Source organism: Strigops habroptila, chromosome 4, assembly GCF_004027225.2.
Source record: "Strigops habroptila isolate Jane chromosome 4, bStrHab1.2.pri, whole genome shotgun sequence".
Lineage (NCBI taxonomy): Eukaryota > Metazoa > Chordata > Aves > Psittaciformes > Psittacidae > Strigops > Strigops habroptila.
The window spans coordinates 65,022,975-65,041,959 of record NC_046358.1 but is presented as its reverse complement, the minus strand read 5'-3'; the positions used below and the strand labels follow the sequence as shown (position 1 = coordinate 65,041,959).

Below are 18,985 nucleotides of genomic sequence, written 5' to 3'. Positions count from 1 at the left end.
TCTGCTATTTGTCCCCTTCTGCTATTTGTTCCCCTTGCCTGCTTGCTGTTCAAGAAGCGAGAGCCAGAGGTGGCTGCGAAGCTTGGATGCCAGGCTGTCATGTGGAGCAGGACTGGATGCTGCCGAGACCGGGTTAGAGGTTTGGTGACCTGTTTGCAGGTGACATTGTATGTATGTGCAGAAAGGCCTTGGCTGCCAGTTGAAGGAGGGAAGCTGTGGTGAAGGGTGTGATGTTTGCTGGAGCGCTCCTTTTACAGCCAGTGGCTTTGCAGCACTGGCTGGTGATCCTAGCCAAGCTGATAACATGTTCTTGCTCTCTTCAGATATATGGCTGTGAGAGTTGGCCTTCTGCCTGCTCTTTCCCTGGAGAAAGAGGTGTGTGGGACCTATCCCAGCATCACTCTCATATCATAGAATCATAGAATCAACCAGGTTGGAAAGACCTTTAAGATCAAGTCCAACTGTTCCCCAGCACTGCCAAGGCCACCACTAAACCTTGTCACTAAGGGCCTCATCTACACGGTTTGTGAACACTTCCAGGGACGGTGACTCCACCACTGCCCTGGGCAGCCTGTTCCAATGCCTGACCACCCTCTGGGGAAGAAATTGTTCCTAATCTCCAGTCTAAAGCTGCCCTGGTGCAGCTTAAGACTGTGCCAGTGCCTCATCACCTAGAAGTAAAGAATTTCTCCATTATATCTAACCTAAATCTCTCCTGTTTGAATTTGAACCCATTACCTCTTATCCTATCACTACAGTAAACCTGCGGTTAATACTAGAGTATTGTAGGTTGTATTAGAGTTGGAAATTTCAGTCAGCTTTAATAAAGTGATGATGATTATAAAAATGATGCCTGAGAGTTAATTATTCCCTTATGGGGTTTGAGCTTCCTGTGAGCAGCACGAGTGCTGTAGGCACAGTGCTGCCTGTCCTGGCCCTTGTTTGAGCAGCAAGTGCGCGTGGTGGGCTTACAGTGATGAATTCTCATTGATCTTTGCTAATGCAAGGTTAAAGCTTTGGTATTTGTACATGTTCTGGTTTTGATACAGTATGCTAATTACTCTTTTGAATTGGGAATGCTTGTTCAGTACAGGGTAACAGAGATTGGAATTGCATCACGATGCTGTGTTGCAAATAGCTGTTGTAGAAGTGCTGTTCTTGTTTTCTCAGGCTAAATTAGATATCACTGCATTTTTCTTCAGCTCACAATACGTGTGCACGCATGCATGTGCATACGCAGTTGTAACATTATTGCTGTACTAGCAGCAATACTGCCCAGAAGCATTTCTTTTTCTAACATCCTGGTGGAAACATGATGATGATTTTGGAAACGGATGCAGCTGTCTGAAAATGAAAAAGAGAAGACAAACTAGAAACACAAATATTTGGCATCTGTGCAGAGGGACTAAAGGGTAATTAGCCAAGCATGAACAAATGAGTTATTTTTGAAAGACCCAGAACTGTGACCCAAAATGTTTTCTGAATGATAGCAATTGTGTGTTCAAAGTTTCAGTGCAGGAATCCTCAGGTGAAAGTGGTAACACTTGGCAGGGGAGAGCAATGGAAAGTGATGCCTGCAACAGGAAATCATCTCACTTTGAAAAGTGATCATTGTTTTTTCAGTTTTTAATGCTGATAATTAGCAGGAGCAGCTCATCTTCAAATTGCTCTTCTCACATTAGGTGGTCTCAGAATTGCATGAGGTAACTAATGGCATTTTATCCTGAGTCTATAATTGGAAAAAGACAGGATCAGCTAACTGCCATTAATTGCACAAGCTATTTACAGCAAAGAAGTGTTGCTTCTCATTTGTATACATACAGAACGGTGTTAGTGCTGCTGCAAAGTGGTGCATTTCAAAGGTTTTGCTTTAATATTGTGTATCCAAGACTAGTATCTGTTACTGAAAGTTGTCTCAGCCTTGAGAAAGCTCTAGGGGAGACCTTAGAGTAACTTCCAGTGCCTAAAGGGGCTGACAAGAAACCCGGAAAGGGGCTTTGGACAAGGGATGTAGGGACAGGCCAAGGGGGAATGGCTTTAACCTGACAGAGGGGAGATGGAGATGAGATCTTAGACAGAAGTTCTTCCCTGTGAGGGTGCTGAGGCCCTGGCACAGGTTGCCCAGAGAAGCTGTGGCTGCCCCATCCCTGGCAGCGTTCAAGGCCAGGTTGGACGGGGCTTGGAGCAACGTGGTCTAGTGGAAGGTGTCCCTGCCCGTGGCAGGGGGTTGGGACTGGATGAGCTTTAAGGTCCCTTCCAACCCAAACCAGTCTGGGAGTGCATACTTGATGTGCATTTACCCAGAGCATCTCTCTTTCTTCCCAGCTTTCTGTTAACATATTCCTCAGAAGATGCTTTTCTTGTGTGTCTTCTGTGTTCTCCTCGCCTCTCCAGCAGGTATGGCAGGCTCCTTGGGTGCAATCTCTAGTGTCATGCTGCATCTAGTCAGCCTTTCTGGTGGCTGATGGGTGGAAGGTGCTCACGTGTTTCCTGTCTTATGTCATGCCAGCTCTCTACCTGTGCTCTGCAGATGAAATTGGGATACCTTAATGATGTTACTGCAAAGGGACTTAACTGAGGTGTCCTGGTGCTGTGGTTATACCCTAGGGTGAAAAAATGCCTTATGGTTTGCATTTTGTGTTGAAATTGCTGTTAATGCAGGCTAGGTTAATGTAGATTGCAAATGTGAGCATCTGTTCACATAATTCAAAGTGACAACACATTTGTTTGTGTGAGAGATATGGGAGAAGAACTGAAAGAGAAATGATGCTTAAATGTGCTACAGTTTTCTTCCGAAAATTTGATCTATTGGTATCTTCTGCTGGACCTTCTGCCTAAGCATTTTCTTGTGATGGAGTAGCTGATTTCCAGCTAAGGTTCTTCCGCTGGATCATAACAGATGATGATGATGATGATGATTATTATTATTATAATTTTTTTTTTTGCCTTTTATTTGGGCATTATTGGGGTAGTTCAGATTGGAAGGGTTCTCAGGAGGTCTCCAGTCTAAACTTCTACTCCAAGCAGAGTCAGCTATGAGATTAGACCACATTACTCAAAGCTTTATACAGTTGGGTCTTGGAAACATCTAAGGACAGAGACTGCACAACCTCTCTGGGCAACCTGTGCCACTGCCTGACTGTCCTTGCAGTGGAAGGTTCTCCCTGTACCCAGTATGAACCTCTTATTGTACTTAATGCCTGTTGCCCTTGTTCTTCCATCTGGTACTGCTGTGTAAAGCCTGGTTCTGTCTTCTTGATAACCTCCCCATGGGTAGCAGGGGCTGCTGCTACATACCCCTGAAGCCGTCTCTTCTCCAGGCTGGATGAGCTCTTTTCGTCAGCCTCTTAGATGCCTCAGTGGACTTGCGACGCTCCATACTGGATTGTGTTTGAGAGTAGGTGTAGTACGTGTTCTTTTGAGGGGTGTTAAGGTTGAATAGATGGATGTCCAGTGATGTCTTCCTAAACAAACTTCAACAGTGAGATAAAGAGATACAGACCTGCTTATGTCTAAGATCAGGACTTGCCTCGATTCTTCAGGAAGCCAGAGGTGCAAAGCCTGAAGGTATAACTGAAGGTGGAACAGATGTTGCACATGATGATGTGCATGTGGATCGCGATCTGAAAAGGTTTATACTTTGCCAGTTATTTTCCAGATGATCTTTTTTAATGTGCTGAGGTAGCAGATGTGTTTGTTGTACTCAGCTCTTCAGAGTCATTTTAGGAAGTTAAACAGATGGATGCATTTGGAAATTCAGCGGCATCTCTTTCAGCATCTGTAACATCGTTGTTTCGTGTGCCAACTGGGGATGGAAGGATACGGAGCATCTGACATGCACTTTGCCTATGACAAGCTGACCCGTTTGCCCACAGCCCATAATACACTAATGTTGTGACAAGAATGATTGACTACTACTGCTTTTACAGCGGAGTGATTTGAATTTCCACACGATTATCTTTATTTTTATTCATCTTGGGCTAGCTTGAATACAGGTTGCTTGACTGCTGGAATAAACAAAGTTCAAGTTAATTCTCCTACAGGAGGTGATTGTGTCTTGGAACATGGAAAATCATTCCATCAGTTGAATTCCATCTGTCTAAAAAAACCCCAAGATTGTATATTACAATGATCTTACTACTAAAATGGCAAGAGGAAATATGAAATACAGAAAAATTCTCAGTGTTATGCCTTCTGTTTGTTGCTTGTTTTCTAATGACAAACATCAGCCAGATCTTCCATGGGGATGATGCAGCATATTGGGTGTTTGGTGTTTTGACACTGACACCTTCCCAAAATATTCCAAACACCAAGAGCAAGGGAAACGCAGTGCTGTCAAGTCTTTACCATAGCTTTAAACAGTGGGAGTTCAATCCAGCATCATGGGTAAAATTCAGGCTGGCAGAAAACCTTAGGAAGGAATAATATCCTGTCACTTGAAAAAAGTAAAACTGATTAAATGTTGAAATATCAAAGCTGTTTAAGGCAACAAGCATGTCATTAATCTTTATACTGGGAACCTCCTTTGCTTTGATAGGGAACAAAAGATTAGGACAGCATTCAGTTGTTGGGTTTTATGTCATTTTTGGGTAGTGGATATCACAAAAAGCTTGGAAAAAATCAGTATGAAACCAGTAGGAAGGTTAGTTATCGGTTTGCTAAGGGGAGAATGAGACAACAAAGGAAATGTGAGAAGGGAAGCTTGATACTGCCGTGCATGAGGCTGCATGGTGGCCCTGCAGCAGTTTAGTTTTGATTATTGTGTGTCAGATTAATAGAGATATACCAGAATAACTGTTTCCTGAACATGGCCTTGCAAAGGGATCTTTGCAGCTTTCCGGTTTAAACCCAATGTTTGGCAGGTGCAAGCAGACCTCTCCCTCAAATGTACACGTGATTTTTAAATACACAATGAATCAGTGCTTTCTTTTGGTTTTCAACACATCAACTTGCTTTGGGGTGGGTCGCCACACTGGAGATGGAAGTGCCGGATTGGGATTATGGACATTGGCTCTCCAGAATGATCATGGTTGTTCGGCTGGAAGCTGAGTTATGTCTGTGTAAATCCAAGTTTGCCTTAATATCAGTACGACCATTAGTTTACCCCACGTTTTAGCTTCTGAGGATGTGCTTTGGTTTTCTATAAACATCAAACCAGGACTTAATCTTTCTTTAAAGGAGCTGTGGAGGTTGGCAAGCTTCGTATCAGGGCATTGTGTTTCCTTTTATATCCCTGTGTACAATCTAGGTTTATATATTTATTTTTTTTCCTGGTAACCAAAAATAGATTGCAGTTACTCATTGTGATGTTATATGGTGCATTGCAGGTGACCTCTAGCAGCAAACAGCTCCTGAATGGTTGTCCTATAGGAATGGTCTCTCTTTTTGGCTTCTAGGGAAGAGCAGCTGCCTGCAGGCTTTGGTTGCGAAGTCTACTTGGCAAAGCCTGCAAGTGTGGGACGATATTTGTTGTTCGCTGGTATCTAGTTGGCAGTTGGTGAGCACCAGAAGCACTATTTGCATGGCTCCAGAACTGCACTGTGCATCATCAACTGAACAGGATGCATGGGCTCAGTAGACAAGAGGATTTTTTAGATGCAAAGGGATTGGTAGTGTGTACTGGTGGGAAAAGAGATAATGTGAGTGTAGGATATGATTGGAATAGTTATCAAAAGAAGATTTTGATAAATACTTCTAATTTGGAAGTCAAATTCTGATGTTGTCTGTAGAGAAACTCCATTGATTTAGAGTAGGTGAAAACCTGACTCTTGCCATTTAGTTTGAATAGTGATACTTTGCTCTTTACAAAACAGCTGAAGTTGCTTAATGATAATCTGGCCAATTTGTGTTTGTTCAGAACTGCTGATGTGGGAGAGATTGATGGCAGCTGAGGCTGGGTTGGAATGCCTAAGCAGATTCAGTTGAATAAAAAGCTTTGAAATAGAGCCTTTTCTTCCAACCTGCTTCAGATGGTTCCTACCTTTAGGCTCTGACAGTTCTTTCAGGTGATGAAGCAGGTGTATTTGAAATGGGATAGCAAGGGACAGCAAGGTTACAGAATGTGACTACCTGATGATGTGAGATTGTTAGCTTGTAAGCAGTGGATTTTGTTTTCCCTGGCACTTCTTGAGAAGATAGGGAGAAGAGCAGCACAGGGATGAGAGCGTTTTTTTAGGTCCTGTTCTTCATATTTAATTTTAACGTGATGGTTCTTAAAGTCAAGAGTTGTTTGTGGTATTTGGATCATCATCACTTTCCTTCTGTGATATTCTCATTAGTCACAGATGTTTTATTTGCTTTTCCAAAGACATGAAGCCATAAGCAATGTTGGATCAGGCACAAAATAATATAGGAGCTAGTGCTATTAACCTTGTGGAAACAAAGAACACGTGACAGATGAAGAATATACAGATGCACATCTCTGTTGGGAAGACGTGTTATGCAAGGATCTTTCTAACACGGTATTGTAAAATTTATACCAGGTGCTGTTAGTGGCATGGAAAGATGGTCACAAACAGATGGTTCTCTTCTTATGACCACAGGCATTAACAGAGTTTTAAGTCAAGGTGAGCTATAGGTTGGCATGGCAAAGCTTGGCTGTTAGGATCGTAAAGATTATTCACATGTATATGTTTCACACAGTAGTCGCTGCTGTGACTACTGTATAGATACACAATATGCATCTAAATCTTACTGCACTGCAGAAAGCATTAACTCATAGAATCACAGACTGGTTTGGGTTGGAAGGGACCTTAAAGCTCATCCAGTTCCAACCCCCTGCCATGGGCAGGGACACCTTCCACTAGAGCAGGTTGCTCCAAGCCCCCTCCAACCTGGCCTTGAACACTGCCAGGGATGGTGCAGCCGCAACTGAAGTGAGCTCTTGCATTCCACATCCCTTTCACTCCTGTTCCTGATCAGTTTAAGTCTGAGGAATGAACTTTCCATGCAGAGAGATGGACCTTTCCAAGAGCATCCTGTCAGTGTATCTGTATCCAACCAGCTGAGCCCAAGTTTTGTTGGATTCTGAGAAACCATGTGGCTACAGATCCAAAAGTGATGGAAACATAATGAAGTCAAAGAGGTGGATGTTGATCAAAAAGCATTTGCTATGACAATAGAAACTTACATAGCTTTTGAGTGAAGCACTGCCAGAGTTAGATTTATGTAGAATGGCCTGTAGTCCAATGATAAATGCATCATGAAATAAAAAAGTACCAGTCTGGAAAAAGGTGGGAGAAGTATTTCAGTGCAGTTGCGATGCCACGTCCTACTGATCATGCTTACATTACAAACCCATGAAGTGTTCTGGTACAGAAACAGCATTAAATATGAGCACTATTCAGAAGATGCTCACTTAAAATGGTGCCATTTTGTGTCACCATGCAAAACTGTCTGCCTGTATCATTAGTGTGGCTAGTGAAACTTCCTATGTATCTTATGCAAACCAATGTAATGGGTGTTCTTGTCCAGGTGGAACGTAGCTGGTGTATTTGTTAAAACATGCCACTGTTATAAAATGAGGTGGAATTAAACCCAGTGTGAATTAGAAATGTGTCAGGGGATTACAAAAGGGATTTTTAGATCAGAATTAGTGTAATGCAGACAAGATTTCTGTGAAAAGAACTGGGAACAGAACCAAGGTTTCCTCCTTTTATCTCTGCTCTATATAAAGAACTCACATGTACAGATTATAATTGCTGGGGTAAGCAGATGCCAAATTATATAATGCTTCCACCCACATTCCTCTTTTCTAACCTCTACCATTCCTCCTGTGGGAACACATGAGGAAAATCAGGAGCTTGATCCCATTTACACTTCTGTGGGTTCTTTCATGAAATGGTATCATAAATCTGTCGATGGAATCAGGCTTTTTACTCTGAGTGGGGACAAAAGATGGATGTGCATGTGCAAAATGCCTGCAGTACCAAAAATAGGGCCGTATTTATTCCTGTCATAATTTCACTTGAGTTGATGGAGCTGTGCCAATGCTGAATGTGCCCACAGTCTGTAGGACAGCTGCCTGCCTGGCTGTAGTGAAGTTTGATGAGAAGGATTTTGAAGGAACGATTAAGTCTTCTGATAGTGACAGAACATGGTGACATTTTAGGAATATTCCTCTTGGCTTAAAACTATTCTCTGGGAGATTTCAGCTACATCTGTAATGCCTGAAAGGCAAGGATAGCATTGATGAAGGTGTTTTCAAGCCTTGAGTTGAGTTCTGTCAGCAGTTCTGAATCACCAGCCCAGTTAATAAGGTGTTCTAATTGATATAATAATTCTACAGAGTTTTTCCACTTACGCTAATGTAACATTTGGCTACGCTGAGGACAGATATTAACCACAAGTTGAAAGGAAGGCCTGATTCTTTGATCCTTTGCTACATTTCATAAAGCTTTTAATTTTACTTGCAATACCCACGTGCAATATCCATACAGGCATTTTCTTTCTACTTGGTTCTAAAGACCCTGTTCAGTTGTTAATTGATAGTGTCTGAGCAATGAAGGCAGCTTCAATAGTTTTACTGTTCCAGAAACATCCATCTCATTCATAAAGATCATCTGTTCAAGAGCAGTCAGCCCTGGGTTTTGTTCTGTTTACTGGCTTTGTTTTGGGCAATGTGCTGACTTGCATACAAGCTCTTGAACTACAGAGTATTCAAATAGTTTCCACTGATGTGTTAAGGTCTGCAGCTCACAGGAGTCTGCTCAATCCACTTTTGAGAATATTAAGCCCATTCTGGGAGTCTTGGCACTTGAGATGATGCTCCGTGGTGCTAAGCAGCCACAGCTTGAATCCTGAGCAATGGCATCTCTGGAGCTTAAAATTCAGTCCTATAAGCCAAATCACCAGGGGTTTTTTTGTGTGGTTTTCTTCTTCTAATAACAAACAAGTCAAGTGCTTGTTTATAGCATTTTTCTCTCCATATTCCCCCATTTGGGGAGTGGGTGGAAGCTCTCTGGACTACAGGTAGATAAGGGGGAATATTGTGATTACTCAGGCAAAGATACTCATCAAACAACAAGGGAACATTCCCCTAGTTAGTGGCTCATCTGACATTTATGGCAGGAAGGAATGAAGCTCTTGATTTTTGTTTAGATAATTTGCCTGCTTTTTAACTGACTCCTCTTATAGCTTAGATAGAGATTTGGGTGAGTCAAAAGAGGGGAAGGGAAAACTGGTGGGGCTTGTCAAAAAAGATAAGGAAGATAGGTTCCCAGATCCCATCCAAAGTCCAAGAGAAGTAGTTTCTTTTTAAAATCCTAGCCTTAAAAACAGGTAAAATATGAATTTTTTATTATTATTTAAAAACTAGCTATTCACTTCCGAAGATAGGCCAAAGATGTTGCCCATCTTTGCAGATATAACCTGTAACATGATGTGTTAACAATTTATGGCCTTATGGTGTGGCTGCACTGCCACTGTATACCTTAACGTGCATTTCAGTGGCATTATGCTGTAATGTTTGGATATATAAAGCAAAATATGCTTTATATACATATATATACATTAAAAATCATGACTATTAGATGACAATGGATTATTAATGCAAACTCTTCTCTTAAAGAGCCTTTTATTCTACTGAATCCTTAAGAAAAGCAGTAATTCTAGGCTGCTCTTCAAATGTGTTACCAAAAATTCATGCTAAGCCTTGGTAAAGAAGGGGCCCATGTTATTGATTTGGCAAATCAACTGTCAGGAGCATAGATTGAGTGTAATCAAAAGCCATCATCTTTAGTAGGTAGGACTGCACACCAAGAAATAGTTTTTCTCTAGCTGTGGAATATTCAATCCACCATCATCAAAGGATCAGATTCAACAATTGTTAAAGGAGCAATGAAATGAATCTTCTTTTCTCAAATTAACTTGGTGTCTGTTTCAGTGTCCTGTAACCTAGCCAGTTTTCCAAGATGAAAACACAACAACAAAAACTGGCAAGTTTTGTGCATCTGGGATTGGTGGCCTGAACCTCATAAAATGTGTAAGTGAAGAACAGAGCATAAAGCTGTCAATTAGATTTTCTAATAGCTCTTAAACATTAATAGATTTTATTTCAGACCTAAAATTAGCCTTGTTTTCAGACTTGGAGCTTTTTCAAGTTTTTCATACTTCAGCCCAATGTCCTTTCAGCTAGCAAGGCTGAGTTTTCAGCACCCAACAATGGAAACAGTGCCGGAGCATCTGACACGTTTCTGCTCCCATAACTACCAGTCCTTTATAGGGTAAATCAGACTTTCTTCATCAAGTTGCTGGGCTTTGACATTTCCTATATAGCTATGTTTAAGCTGTCAACTGTGCATGGTGTTATGACAGGGGTGTAAACCATTAGAAGATGGAGCATCTCTGCTCTGGAGACAGGCTGAGAGAGCTGAGCTTGTTCAGCCTGGAGAAGGCTCCAGGGAGATCTTAGAGCAGCTGCCAGTGCCTAAAGGGGCTACAAGAAGGCTGGAGAGGGGCTTTGGACAAGGGCCTGTAGGGACAGGCCAAGGGGGAATGGCTTTAACCTGACAGAGGGGAGATGGAGATGAGATCTTAGGCAGAAGTTCTTCCCTGTGAGGGTGCTGAGGCGCTGGCACAGGTTGCCCAAAGAAGCTGTGGCTGCCCCATCCCTGGCAGTGTTCAAGGCCAGGTTGGATGGGGCTTGGAGCAATGTGATCTAGTGGAAGGTGTCCCTGCTTGTGGCAGGGGGTTGGAACTGAATGAGCAGGGATGGGGCAGCCACAGCTTCTCTGGGCAACCTGTGCCAGGGCCTCACCACCCTCACAGGGAAGAACTTCTTCCTGAGATCTCATTTTAATCTCCCCTCTGTCAGGTTAAAACCATTTCCCTTGTCCTGTCCCCTACAGGCCCTTCTAAGAAGCCCCTCTGCGGCTTTCTTGTTGGCCCTTTTAGGTACTGGAAGGCTGCTATAATTGCACTTTTCTCTTCCATGTGTCCTGCTGGCTTTGTGAATATTATTCCAAGGCACCCTCCCCTCTCTGTATGTAAAGTGAGAAGCCTGTGTGGTAACTCAAAGCCTTTGGCTGTCGTTACAGGCTACCTGAAAACTGGGCATTGTGGCAGTGCATATCCTGGTGCTAAGACCCCCTTTACAAGTCCAGGGGCATCTCCTGGTGCCTGGAGTATCCATGCAGATAATCCTCTGCCATCCAGGCCAGTGCTCTGTGGGCAGAAGGAGGGATATGTGCAGCTCTGAAATGTGGAATGCCTGGCAGGGATGGGGGATCCGGGGGCTATAACGGATCATGGATCATAGCTTCTGCCGAGCGGTGTGAGGAGGAACCGGCGACATGGTGAGAAAGCCTCCAAGAGGCAAAGCATTGCTATAATAGGGCTGCATTACTCGCTGCGCTTATTCAGATTCCTGTTGATGCTGGCAGCAGGAGTTTTCCCGAACACCAACGAACAATGAGTCATTCCCAGGTGTTTGGATTTGAAAAAGCTTTAATTTTTTATTTCAATTTCAAAAAGAAACCAGCACAGCCCCTGCCAACCGCTTTGCCGCCGCGTTCCCTGGGAGCTGAAGCCACTCCTCCCCTGCGCAGAGAGGGATTGATTCCGTTGCTTTACTTCACTTTGGATTTATTCTTTCCCTGCCTGCCCCGAGCAGGCAGAACCAATCCGGGGGCCTCCCTGCCTGTTCCAGTGCCTTTTCCCTCCCCTCTCCGGGTGGGAACCCGCTCCACTGCGGGAGGGAAAATGAGGTGGTGGCTGCTGCTCTCCCTTCTGTCTGCCAGCTGAATGAGTTTTATTAGGTTTTGCTTCATTTCATTTTCCCTCCAGGTTTCCTGATCGGCACTGGGGGAGCCAGGAAATTCTGTGGCCACTGGCTTGTTTTTATTTAAAATTTTAGCTGTTGGGACATTTCTCCTCCTGCTCCAGCATTGTCCTGTTCACAGCTCTTAATGCTTAAGAAGCTTGATTCTGCTCGTGTCCAAGGGCATCAGTCATTAACACACTGAGCTACAGCTGCTTCTTGGCTAAGACTGAAGAAAGACATCTTAAGCTGGAAATCCTGCTTGCTCACTCGCTCGCTCTCTAGCGCAGACGGAAGGAGAAGCATATGCAGCAGCAGGTTCCTTCTTTTTATTATGATGATTATTATTCCAAAAGGCTGCCTCACTTTGGAGATGCACTGACAAGATAATGGAGTGAAAGTCTCCTGTTTCCAAGGAAGAAAATTACGGCAATCAGCCAAAGAAAGGAAAAGGAGCAAGTTAAATAACAGCAGAAATAGCAAGGAGGACAGTGGTGAAGAACTGAAAATAAAATTGGAGGAAACAGGTGGAAGGCTGGCATAAAGCTGAGAGGGATTTTAAGCTTGAGTGTTTCCCCCCCCCCCCCTTCTTTCTTTTTGCTTTTTTGTTTGTTTTCTTGGAAGGTTTTATTGCTGCTTTTAAATTCTAAGCTGGTTTGGGAAATCCCTGCAGCAAAGCAGGCTGCTTTAGTGTAGAGCAGCTTCCCCAACGTGTCCTTTTCTCCCTCCCTGCCTGCTGTCTCTGCTGTTACTGCTGCTGCTGACAGAAACGTGTTAGGAAAGCAGAAAGAGAAAATGCCAGCCATCCTGGTAGCCTCCAAAATGAAATCGGGACTACCTAAACCCGTCCACAGCGCTGCTCCAATCCTGCATGTCCCAACGGCCAGGACCATCCCACAGCCCTGTTACCTGAAGTTCGGGAACAAGGTGGAGGTGACGAAGCCATTGTATTCCAGCCAGATTCCTCTCAAATCTTCGAATGGACAAGAAAATAGAGAAGATGGACTCCCACCAAGGAAGAGTGGCTCAGTAGAAAATGGATTTGACACACAGGTTAGGAGGCACCCGGTGTTGGGGTGGTGTATGCAGGGATTTATTTCTATACTGAATGTGTGCATCAGGTTTCAGAGGTGGATAGCAGTAGCGTTCACAGCAGTGAGAGTGTGTATGTAATAACATCTGTCTGCAGTGGTGGGATGGTTTATATTCTGCATAGTGGAATGTGTTATCAAGAGATGGTTTTGTAATTCTGTCAGCATATGGTGGAGCTGCTGGTGGGATGGTGAGGGCTGGTGCAGTGTGTGCTGTTTGCCCGCGTGTTGCCTTCCCTCCTGCCTTTGCTTGGACTTGGGGGTGGTTTACGGAAGGGAGACAGTAGAGATGTTGTTTATGGAGTGGGTGTTCTTTGTGTTCTTTCTGTAGGTGCTGAGTGTAACAGCTGGGATGGGGACAAATTGCTGATTGTCAGGAATGTGTTTTGTGTTTGGTTCTGTACTGTTCCAGAGCATTAGTTGTGTGAACATTAGGTATTTGTAGTTGTGTGAGGAGTGAATGGGAAGCAGTGTTTGAACTGAAATTACCATATGCATGTCATTCTCAGTGCAGCTAGATAAAATAGATTATATAGGGAATGAACACTCGGGTGGAATTGTCTGGTTTAATGCTACATGTGCATGACATCATAGATGCAGCCCACTATCAATAAGCATCTTTTAGATTTGCCTTTCATGTGTATCAGTTTTCTGACATATTTTTAGAGATGCTGCTTCCTGTATAGGGAGGAGGAAGGTATGTTCTTCAGCTCATTCAATTTTTGCCAGCACAGTGACACTTCCAGCATGGCTCACATTGCCTTGTGCTGCTGATGCCCCAGTGTGCTCACCAGCAGTGTAAGAACACAGAGTAAGTACATGTTAGCCTGCTACAGTGTGAGCAAAGCAGATGGGCTGCTGCAGCAAGCAGAATTGATTAATGTTACACAGAGATTGCAGTGGAGCAGTGTGGTGTATTTTGGCAACAACCATATCCATGACAAGATCTGAGCCCAGGAGAAGGTGATACCATTATGGTGGAGTAGGGAAATGATGACAGATACCTTTATTTTTTCACCTTTTCCTTCCTCAAGGAATAGCGGATCATCCTTGCCATCTAGATTTTGAAATCTATGGCCTCGTAACCCTATTCTCTTCAGACAAGTCTGACTACTGATTGGCCCCGTGCCCTGGATTTTAGGATCATTGCTGGTAGAAAGGGTGATGTCTCAGTCTGCTCAGGCTGGACAAATAGGACTGTAGCAGTTCCTGAGGGACTGGGGGCAGGAAAAGGAGACAGGCAAGTACTGGTGGCAGGGTGGAGGCAGCGGACAGACCGACCTGTGCATCATGTCTTGTTCTTAAGGGAGAAACAAGTGCTCTTTTTACCTTGTGCTGGAGCCTGTCATTGGGATTATGAAATATCAGCAAAAGCTCATTATATGCTGTTCTTTCTCTCAGACATGCCAGGGTTTCTGCATAGAAATTTATATTTGTGCAAAAGTGTTATTCATCACTCATAACAGTTTAGAATGCCCATGGCAGGGAGGTTGGAACCAAATGAGCTTTAAGGTCCTTTCCAACCCAAAGCATTCTATGATTCTATGAATCAGAGAGATCCTCCCAGATGTAGCTGTTCGCAGCTATTGCAGTAAGGGGAATACTATGGTGGTTTTAACCCTTATCCAGATGTGGAACAAACCCTGTTTTTTATACCCTGATAACGAAAGAGTCTTCATGCTAGCCTGTTATATTTCAACAGAGTGATTTTGGCCAAAGGAATTTCAAATAAATTTGCCTTTTGAATAACCTCAACAGCGGGAGAAATCACTTTGTCTCTCTCAGTAACGTCGTTTGGGTAGCACACTTAGCAGATGACCAGCACCTTTTAAGTGTGAACCACTGAGGTTTGTTTTACTACCCATTGTCTTGAATAAACACAGTCCAATTTTGTTACTCTCATTGATCCAACTTTGATCCCTCTGCCCACATAAGCATGCAGGGTTTTGCCATTCAAGGTCATCATTTGAACATTGGTCTGTATCTGAAGGGAGGATTTTTTCCAGATTGGTTGTATCAAGGGCACTGTTCTTTTCTTATTCTACCACTCCTCCCTCCCAAGGAAGGAGAGCAGGATGGATGGACACGTGCCAGATGCTGTGTCAGCAGCTGAAGTATTTTTATCTTGGAAAACCTTCAGCTACATTCAGGTATATAAATGCTTTCTGATAATAAGCCTAGGAAGGTTTAGTCTTAAACACTGCACTAGAACTAAATACCTCAAGAATCATAGCTATGTCCTATGGGAGTGATGACTTGCTTCTCTGGATATTTTAGCTTAAGCAGCAATGTGGCCCTCACTCTTTTATTGTACCTGGTATTCCCTATGAGGGAGGGAAGTTCTATTCTTATCGTGGCATTCTGAGTTTAGATGCACAAGTTGAACCGATACTGAATGCTTTGGCACCTGTCTTTTGTAGATCTTGGTCACTGTGTGGAGTTCGCAGTCCAAGGGGAAGGACATAATATCCTCCTGTGCGGGTTAAAGAGAGATTGTGACACTTGGATCAGATCTTCCAGTGCCTAAAGGGGCTGACAAGAAATCTGGAGAGGACGTTTGTCAAGGGCAGTTAGTGACAGGACAAGGGGGAATGGCTTTAACCTGACAGAGGGGAGATTGAGATGAGATCTTAAGCAGAAGTTCTTCCCTGTGAGGGTGGTGAGGCACTGGCACAGGTTGCCCAGAGAAGCTGTGGCTGCCCCATCCCTGGCAGTGTTCAAGGCCAGGTTGGATGGGGCTTGGAGCAACCTGGTTTAGTGGAAGATGTCCCTGCTTGTGGCAGGGGGTTGGAACTGGATGAGTTTTGAGGTCCCTTCCAACCCAAACCATTCTATGAAAAACCAAAGAAATAAAAATGACCGACATCTATATAACTGGTGCTGTAATCCTTGCTATGAGGTTCAGCTTGGAATTTGAAGCCCCAAACTCCCTGTTGGAGCTAGAGGCATAAGCTATTTCTACCAAAACCCTAGGTGATATCAGGCCACTTTCAACACAAGTGGTGGAGAAGCATTGCTTTTGTACAACTGCTTAGTGGTTCAAGCATTCACTCAACAGAGTTCAGCTTCTATTTCGACACAAGAGAATTCAAACTCCGATTATATCTCTGAGGGGGTTCGTAATCAATAAGCCACAGGATGTTCTGGGAGTACTTTAGGGAGCTGCTCTTCATCCTGTTGAAGTTGGTCCTCTTTGCAGTACATTACACAGAATTCACTTGCATGCATAGAACAAGGAGAGAGTACAATTTGACCTAATGGTTAGGACATCTGCTTGGTCATGTACTGTACCAGAGGGGACGGAGGGCTGAAACAGATATATTGGCCACCTTTAATTATTTGTACATATGAGTTTTTCTCTTCCATCATGGTGTATATATACTTCCACTTTGAATTTGTGGATGCCTTTTCTCTGCAATTCCTTTACTGATTATTCTGCAGAAGAGCCTATGTCTAGTGCATAGCCCAGAAGTAACAATGTGAACATACTAGACCATGTTCTAATGCTGTTTTAGCGTGTTTCAAGCCACTTGCAGAGTGGTGCTAGGTTCATGAGCTTTTTCAGTGCCAGGTGGGACCTATCTTAAGCATGGTTCTTAAGAGAATATGGGCACTGCAGGTGGTATTCATTACAATATTCATATTTTAATGTCCCACCAGAGAAATCTGGCATCAGTGGAAACTTCTCAATATTTTTTTTTTTTTTTTTTTTTTTTTTTGTTCTTCTTGGTATAGTTTTACATGTGTCAGCTGGATTTCACAGTAACTGCAGGTTTTGTGCCTGAAGGCCATATAAGGGCAATGTGTTATTTAAAATGCTGTGCAATTTATAAAAAGCACTTTTCAGAGTATTTCAGCACTTCTCAAAGAAAGGTCTGAGGGTTTTAGCATCAAGCCCATTGTAAATGCTACTTGGAAACCTCAGGTCAATGAATCATGGCAGTATCATTCCTATTTTATTGTTACCGATACACACACTCCATTCATTTTTCCACATTCAATTCCTTTTATTGTGCACAACAGTATCCTACTGCTGCACTGGTGCTTATTTTGTCTAATTTGAAAACACCACCAATAAACTGGACCCATATTTAGATAGCATTGTTTTGGAAATATTTAACTTTGTTACCAGAGAAACTTCTGTCAAGTAGATAGCAAGATAGTGATCCCTCATATACAAAAGGGTATTTCTTAGTTAGTCTGAAGAAGTTGTGTGTATTTGGCTACTAAGTTTGCACTAGTTGGTTAAGACAGAAGTCATTGCCAATTAGGAGTCTATGGGTATGGTCGAATTGTTTGTGCAGGGTGCAAGAAAGAACATACCGTTCCAGGAGCAGAGTCTGTTGCCATGTTTTTGTGAAAGCCACCAAAGGAGTTCATGGATTTGTTTTTATTGCTGCTATGTTGTAGTCTCTAGCTTCTAGATTTTCATTTTCTGGAGAACCTAAATAAGAAGTACTGTTTGTATCCTAAGTAACTGTGGCAGTCCTAATAGCACTGAGACCTTACTAACTCATTGGTCCCACAATTTCCACTAGAACGCTTCAAGTTCACAGGCATCTGTTTAACCTGGTATTCAAAAATGTGTATTCACCAATTTCCTACAACTGTCCTTAGTATTTGGCAGGGAGGCATGGGAGACTTGTTATTTCGCTGCAGGCTTCTTTACAATATTAATTTGCTGAAAGTTAAGCAGCATACACTCTCCTGCTGTATTGAAAAGAGCATGGTCAGCAGTTGAGGGAGGGGATTCTGCCCCTCTACTGTGCTCTGGGGAGACCCACCTGCAGTCCTGCGTCCAGCTATAGAGGCAATAACACAAGAGGGATGTGGAGCTGTTGGAGCGAGTCCAGAGGAGGCCACGGAGATGCTGCGAGTGCTGGAGCAGCTCTGCTCTGGAGCCAGGCTGAGAGAGCTGGGCTTGTTCAGCCTGGAGAAGAGAAGGCTCCTTAAGGGGAGACCTTAGAGCAGCTTCCAGTGCCTAAACGGGCTGACAAGAAACCTGGAAAGGGGCTTCGGACAAGGGCCCGTAGGGACAGGCCAAGGGGGAATGGCTTTAACCTGACAGAGGGGAGATTGAGATGAGACATTAGGAAGAAGTTCTTCCCTGTGAGGGTGCTGAGGCCCTGGCACAGGTTGCCCAGAGAAGCTGTGGCTGCCCCATCCCTGGCAGTGTTCAAGGCCAGGTTGGACGGGGCTTGGAGCAACGTGGTCTAGTGGAAGGTGTCCCTGCCCGTGGCAGGGGGTTGGAACTGGATGAGCTTTAAGGTCCCTTCCAACCCAAACCAGTCTATGATTCTGTGACACGGAAGGCAGATGCTCTACGAGGTGTTATGTTGTCCCTCTCCACTTTTTCTCTACACTAGGCAAACCTTAGTCTTTTAAACTTTTCTCTCAAGATTTCTAGAACTCTTAGTGCGCTTCATTCTGTCTACCGAACTCTTCAGTTTGCCTAGATTTTTTAAAATTAATTTAGTTCAAAACTGGATAGGTGTCGTTGTCTGCAATAAAACTACCTTGCTTACCTAGATTTTTTTTCACATTGCTTTCCCAGTTTGTGAAGGTCATTTTGAGTTGGTCATTCTAGACCAAGGGTGTTTTAGACCTCCCTGTTTTCTAGTCACTTTTTTCCTTGTGTTTTAGTTGGTCTTTCACAATTTGTGAAGACCATCTACCTCTCTGTGCTCCAAAAACATTTGCAATACCCATTGAGAGTAGAAATTTTTTCTCCTTAGCCATTCTATAGTCAGTGACAATGATATAGCCTAGAATTGGTGGAAAAGCTCCATTACAGATCCCTGCCAACATGTATTGGATAGCCATTCCTAGGTTGATAGCACACTACTGACAGACTTCAGAGAGCTTTTCAGTCAGTTGTGTGCTGCCATGAAGTACTTTAGCTGCTCACAAATTCATTACTTAATTGGTTGCTCCAGTATTTTTCCATGCTTCAAATTTAGACTCGCATCAACTGTTTGATGAGCTATTGCAATCTGCTGGCTATTGGTTGGCCTTCTCTGCTTCACCATGTCGTTAGCAATCCACATGGAGCCATATAGTTCAGATATTAGTAATTACTTTTCTATATTTTAATTAACTTTATCAGAAGCCTTTTATATTCCGTATCACTGTCTTG

General features: G+C 43.4%; 1 protein-coding gene across 6 annotated transcripts in view; it reads left to right on the top strand.

The window, feature by feature from the left end:
* The window catches only part of NAV2 (neuron navigator 2), a 404,040-nt gene that overhangs the window by 169,828 nt on the left and 215,227 nt on the right, over nt 1–18,985 (top strand). For 3 of the 6 annotated variants that reach the window (XM_030482679.1, XM_030482677.1, XM_030482676.1), the window contains exon 1: nt 11,552–12,811. The exons of 2 other annotated variants lie outside the window; for them this stretch is intronic. In XM_030482679.1, coding sequence (XP_030338539.1) covers nt 12,554–12,811 — 258 coding nt within the window. In that variant the 5' untranslated portion in view covers nt 11,552–12,553. Of the gene's footprint in view, nt 1–11,550; nt 12,812–18,985 lie in introns of those variants that run through there. One more of the 6 variants, XM_030482678.1, reaches the window with a different exon arrangement.